This window comes from Neovison vison, chromosome 7 (assembly GCF_020171115.1).
Source record: "Neovison vison isolate M4711 chromosome 7, ASM_NN_V1, whole genome shotgun sequence".
NCBI classification, from domain to species: Eukaryota; Metazoa; Chordata; class Mammalia; order Carnivora; family Mustelidae; genus Neogale; species Neogale vison.
The window spans coordinates 152,601,106-152,607,374 of record NC_058097.1 but is presented as its reverse complement, the minus strand read 5'-3'; the positions used below and the strand labels follow the sequence as shown (position 1 = coordinate 152,607,374).

Genomic DNA, 6,269 nt, shown 5'->3' with positions numbered 1-6,269 from the left:
GCATGCAGATTGCAGTAACTCTCTGAGTGAAATTAAGAAATATCACCTAGATGAAAGTAATATTGGCAGACAAATAGGTAGTTGAAGAACACATTCCAAAATATTAATCCATGAATATTTCCAAACCCTGAAGAATTTTATGCCACTGGAATTTTTTTAATCAAATCTGTACATAAATTTTACTGCTGGCACATCTGTACATACTCAAGAATTTCATTATGTCTTTGACTAGGTCCCACAATCTTCTATCACCTTCAATGAGAAAAAGCAATATATGATCTATTGAAAAAGTGGAGATTACATAAAGGCATGATGGAGCATGAGTTTAGGAGACTCTAAAAAAGGCTGAAATAACACCTACCTGGCTTTTACTAATCTCAGTTTGGGGCACACTGAGAGATGTACAGGTTGGAGGTTAGCCTAAAAGAATTTATTAATTTTTAAATACATTTAGGTTACTCTTTCGTTACAAATATTTTCACAACTCGATCCCGAATTTGCTTTGTCCTAACCCCATAAATAACTGGATTTAAACAAGGAGGAACAACCACATACAGATTGGCCAGGAGAATGTGAATGTAGCGAGGAATATTTCTACCAAATCGGTGAGTCATAAAAGAGAAAAATGCTGGTGTGTAAAAGGCTAAGATGACACAGACATGTGAACCACATGTGCTAAGTGCTTTGAGTCTGGCATCTCTTGAAGGAAGGCGGAAAACAGCTCTTAGGATCTGAACATAGGAGAGGGCAATAAGAATCAAGTCAAAAATCAGAGCAGCAATGGTAAATAAGCCATAGATGATATTGACCCTTATGTTAGCACAGGCAAGACGGGCAATTCCCATGTGTTCACAGTAGGTGTGAGGAATAATGTAGTTTCCACAAAAGGGCAATCGTTTGAGAAGTGGGCAGAAGGGGATGACAAGGAGAACTGGCCTCCCCACTACAATGGACGCCATGATGGCTACCACTCTATTGGTGAGAATAGTGGTATATCTCAGTGGATAACAGATGGCAACAAAGCGGTCAATTGCCATGGCCAGCAGTACAACGGATTCCATGCCAGTGTAGGTGTGGATAAAGAACATTTGGATGAGGCAGCCTTCAAATCTTATCTCCCTAGAGTTGAACCAGAAGATAGCTAGCATCTTGGGAATGGTAGAAGTGGAAAGGCCTAGATCAATAAAGGACAGGAGAGCCAGAAAATAGAACATGGGTTGATGAAGACTCTGCTCAGTCTTGATTACAAACAGGATTGTGACATTCCCCAAGAGTGCTATTAGATAAGCAACAAAGAAGGGGAAAGCAATCCAGATATGGAAAGCTTCTAAACCAGGGATACCCAACAGAAGGAAGGCAGAGGGATAAGAGTCACTGTCATTGACAGAAGACATCCTGAAGAGAACTCTTGGAAAATACTCTATGGTCTTCTTCAGTATTTCTGGGGAGACATAAAGCGATATATGGTGGTTGGATGTGTATAATAGCATACCAACTAGACACTTAAGAACACAATAGGAATTTGAGGACAACTGACTATTAAATTCAAATTATTGACTATTCCATTTAATATTCCAAGGAGATGCGGTGCCTGGGTGGCTCAGTGGGTTAAGCCGCTGCCTTCGGCTCAGGTCATGATCTCAGGGTCCTGGGATCAAGTCCCACATCGGGCTCTCCGCTCAGAAGGGAGCCTGCTTCCCTTCCTCTCTCTCTGCCTGCCTCTCTGCCTACTTGTGATCTCTCTCTGTCAAATAAATAAATAAAAATTTAAAAAAATATTCCAAGGAGATTGCAGAAGTTAGAAATAGTCTTTTCTGCTGTGGTGGTGATCCATGATCATTTTTAGCTCATTCTTTGGTGAAATTCTCATCCATATTTACCAGTATCAACTGAAAACCCTTCCAGTAACAAAAATTTGTATTATATCTTTAAATTACATTAGTTACTTAGTTGAGTGGATATGTAAGAGAAAACTTTACCAAAATGAAAAAAAAAATAAAGAATGTGGAATTGGAATGGTGAGAAACTTTGGATATGGTGATCAAGAAGATATCTACTTATAAGGCTTATTTGACTGTCATAGTCCCCTCTTTGTTAATTATTATTTTTCCCCTTACTTGCTTTAATAAGGGTGTGTTTATAGCTATCTTTTAATAAAATGTGCTTTTATGCTGTGATTGATAAATTTATTATTAGTATTTTTCTACTTTATTGTCAAAAAATTCACCACATAAATAATGCAAAAAATAGTTTTAATACAGGTTTAAAAAGTTATTAAGTTCAGCATCCATATGTGTTATTAAAGAAACTTTTAGCAAACTAAGCAAAACATAAAACCTGTTCAATTTAATGAAAGGAATCTATGGAAAAATGCACAGCTAATATACTGAATGGTAAAACACAGAATGGTTTGTTTCTAGGGTTGGGAATAAGGCAAGCATATCAACCAGTATCAATTACATTTAATATTTTACTAGAGGTCTGAAAAAATGTCAATGTATCGAAAATAAATAAATAAGAAGACATTAAGATTGGAATGAAAGAAATAAACTTTCCTATTCATAAGTGACAAGACAACTTACATGAAAATTAAAGAATATAAAACAAATTCTTTAGCTTATCAATTAATCAGGTAAAAGAATCAATACTTTTCCATGTACTGTTAACAACAATTAGAAACTAAAATTTTCAGTTAAAATATTGTAAAATTCCCACTACCACTTAAAATGACATCAAAAGCATGGCGTACTTAGCAATAAGCACTTAAAATTGTAAAACATGACAGAAATTAAAAGGATATAAAAAAGTTTTAAAGTATAACATGTTCATGGTTTGGAAGACTGAAATATGTTATGATGTCAGTTCTTCCTAAAAAGATCAATAGCTTTAAAACGGTTTCAATCAATACCAAGAAATTAAAGCTTATTCTAAAATAATTATAGGAATACCTTAAATTGTTTGGAAGAAGAGTAACAAAACAGAGGAACTTATAATAAAGGATTTCAGACTTTAAAATGTATAGTAATCAAGGCCATGTGATAGATGAAAAATGATGGACAAATAGATAAGCAGAGAAAGAACAGAATAGACTTATTTTATGTCCTCAGTTAAATTTTATAAAGTGACAAATAAAGTAATTCAGTGAAGATAGGAGAGTTGTTTCTACCAATGATACTGGTGCAACTAAATATACATATATTAAAAAAAAAGAACCTTGCTTCGAACTTCACAACAAAATCAAATATTAATTACATTTCTAAAATATACCTAGATATTTTTTAAAAAGCAACTCAATTTCTAACATGTATGAAGTCAAAGAAAGGAAAGTATCTTTGCAACCTAGGGGAAAGTAATGGTTTTTTAGAACACAAAAAGCAATAACAATTAAAAAAATAGACAGTCTGAGGGGTTTGAAGTGGCGGGGGGGTGGGAGGTTGGGGTACCAGGTGGTGGGTATTATAGAGGGCACGGCTTGCATGGAGCACTGGGTGTGGTGAAAAAATAATGAATACTGTTTTTCTGAAAATAAATAAATTGGAAAAAAAAAGAATTTTGTAAATTGAAAATACTTATTCTCACTAAGGTGTTGGGATTATTCAATGAAATAAAAGAGGTAAAGCATGGACCACTGGATGTGGTGTATAAACAATGGATCTTGGAACACTGAGAAAAAATAAAATTAAGATGTTAAAAAAAATAGCCTCTTACGTGCTATTAAATTTTATAATTTATTCTTAAGAACGTGAATTTAGAGGGCAAAGATTGAGAGAAAATATTCACAATCCCTTACAATTTCTTTTACAATTTATGTTAAAGAATTTGTGTTAAAAGCATATGACAGTGCTTAAAATAGCAAATAAGAAAACAAGCAATGGAAAAAGAAAAAAAGAAGAGTCTACATTGTTGCTTAGCAGAGGAAAATATACAAATGACATTAAACTTCTCAAAATCTTAAGACATCAGGAAATGTACATTAAAATTAAAAATGACATATTATTACACATCTATTAGAATGGCCAAAAAAAAAAAAAAGGCATGATGATACCAAATTTCAACAAGGATGTGGAACAAATTTTCCTAATTACCTCCAACAACTGAATTCCTAGCAGTTTACTCAAAACAAGTGAAAGTATATCTGTCCACACAAAGACTTGTATAAGAATGTTGGTAGCAGCTTTATTCACAACTGCTCCAAATGGAAACAGCATAAATACTGTGATCAAGAGTAAACAGACAAATCAGTTTTGAAATATTTACCCAGCGAAATTCTACTCAGCAATAAAAATGGACTGACTACTTATATGTGTGACAACGTAGATGAATCTGAACTGTCAACAGCCACTAGTTACTGGAGAGTACTAAGTATATGATTTCACTTATATGAAGATCTAGAGAAAATGGTTACCAGGGACACCTGGCTGGCTCAGTCAGCAGAGTACGTGACTCTGGATCTCAGAGTTGTGAGAGATTACTTAATATTAAAAGCTTTAACAGCAACAAAAAAATGGGTACTGAAAATATCTATTCAGTGGTTGCCCAGGAATTGAAAGGGGTCATGGACAGACTGGGAAGGGACACAAAAGAATTTTTTAGATAACAGAAAAAATTTATATTTGTATTGGGGTATAGGATGTATATTTTTTATAAGGGTGTAGGAAAAGTATATACATTTTCCAAGACTGTACAGATAAGATTTTACATTTAAATAGAATTCAAATTTTACTTAAAAAAATCAAATCCAGGTCTGGAGAGAACAGAATATTTACAGTTGTTGACATTGGATCCTGAGAGCATTACACATCTCTGCTTAGTTTATAGATGTTTGAAATGCTCCATAATGAAATGGTATAATATATAAATCTAGTCAAAATAAGTGTCATCTTTAATATTTTTTTATAAAATACAGTATCACTTTAATAAAATATTCACTTTGAGAGCTTATTTTAAACACAAGATTATTTATCTCAATCAATATAGAGCTAAAAATCCTAAAATCTAAAATGTTTTACAATCCTACTCAAGAAGCATAAAATAAGATTAAGAACCTATGTTAAGTTTTAGTACTCTCTAATAAATTCTGTTATGAATAGGACCTAGCTTTTATTCCTGATATTTTCCTTTTTATTCACACTCATCAGCTTTTAAGTCAAATGCTCACCATGGTATATTCTTTATGATTATTTGCAACAAGCTCACTGATGATCATCGTCCCCAAGGCTTTACAGCTACCAAAATAGAGCAACCATTTCAAAGAGGTCACTCTACTGACACCACTTTGATTTCCGTAGTTCTGGACTCTGAAATAGTCCGTAGTTCTGGACTCACTCAGGCTAACATCTGCTATGAAAGCATACCTTACTGTGCCTGGGTGCTCCTTCTCTGAGGGGTAGCTGAGAAAAAGGGCACTGACATCCTTGATATTTCTGTAAGTGTATTACCTGATGTAACTTCCCAAAATGTTCTTCAGTGTCCACTATGCTGAGCTGCCCTGCCTGTCTCAGCCTATTCACGGAAGACCTCCCACCATATAAAAATGCAACCTGGACTACCTTCCCAAGGCAATGTTCTGCTTCCTCCTGCAATGTCAGGCTGGCCTTTCTGCCCAGGATCCTTCAAAACGATGAATTTATGCAGAGGATGTAGCTCCCCTGAGATGGCCATCCTTGATCAGTCCCTGCAGGGACCAGATGTCTGGGAGATTGAGTCAAGTTTTCTGAAGCATCTTGGTTCAAACCTGCTTCCAGGGAACTGGGATTTCTTTTCATATTTGTTTCTTGGGCATGCTAATTTTTTTTAATGGAGCTTATTTCCCCATCCATCTTTTCTATCTAATAATTTTCTCTAATACTTTAATCATAGTCTCTTCATATTTGAAGCATATATATACATATTATAAGATATATATATACTATCATCTTTTATCCACATTTCTGAATTAATAGTAATGCTCAAAGCATTATATAATTCCATTTTAAACTGTAATATAACATGTTGCCACCTAAAAATCATTTGTTTTCTTAAACTCTGATTACCTGTTTCACAGTCTGTTTCTATATTAAATTATGCCAGAAAGGTTAAGGAAACTTCCCTGGAACTAAACTCATTTAAAATCCTGTTTCATAATAGTTACATGACTATGTGTAAAATTATCTAACTTCTGAATCTCCACCTACTCATTATAAAATGTGGATTATCTAAAGAGCCCAATGTAGTTTCTAGAACATTATAAGGGGTGAAGAAATATTAGATGTCACTATTGGTAGCCATAA

At 34.1% G+C, this 6,269-nt stretch overlaps 1 protein-coding gene across 1 annotated transcript; it reads right to left on the bottom strand.

Annotated features, from left to right (window-relative positions):
• Positions 1 to 455: 455 nt before the first annotated feature.
• On the bottom strand, positions 456 to 1,400 carry LOC122914142 (olfactory receptor 52E4-like). The gene has a single exon (XM_044260776.1). It carries the CDS (start codon positions 1,392 to 1,394, stop codon positions 456 to 458), a length of 939 nt encoding a protein of 312 aa, XP_044116711.1. The 5' UTR covers positions 1,395 to 1,400.
• Between the last annotated feature and the right edge of the window lie 4,869 nt (positions 1,401 to 6,269).

Excerpts from the sequence above, each read along its gene's own strand:
- LOC122914142 (XM_044260776.1), bottom strand. The coding sequence starts at position 1,394 with ATGTCTTCTGTCAATGACAGTGACTCTTATCCCTCTGCCTTCCTTCTG.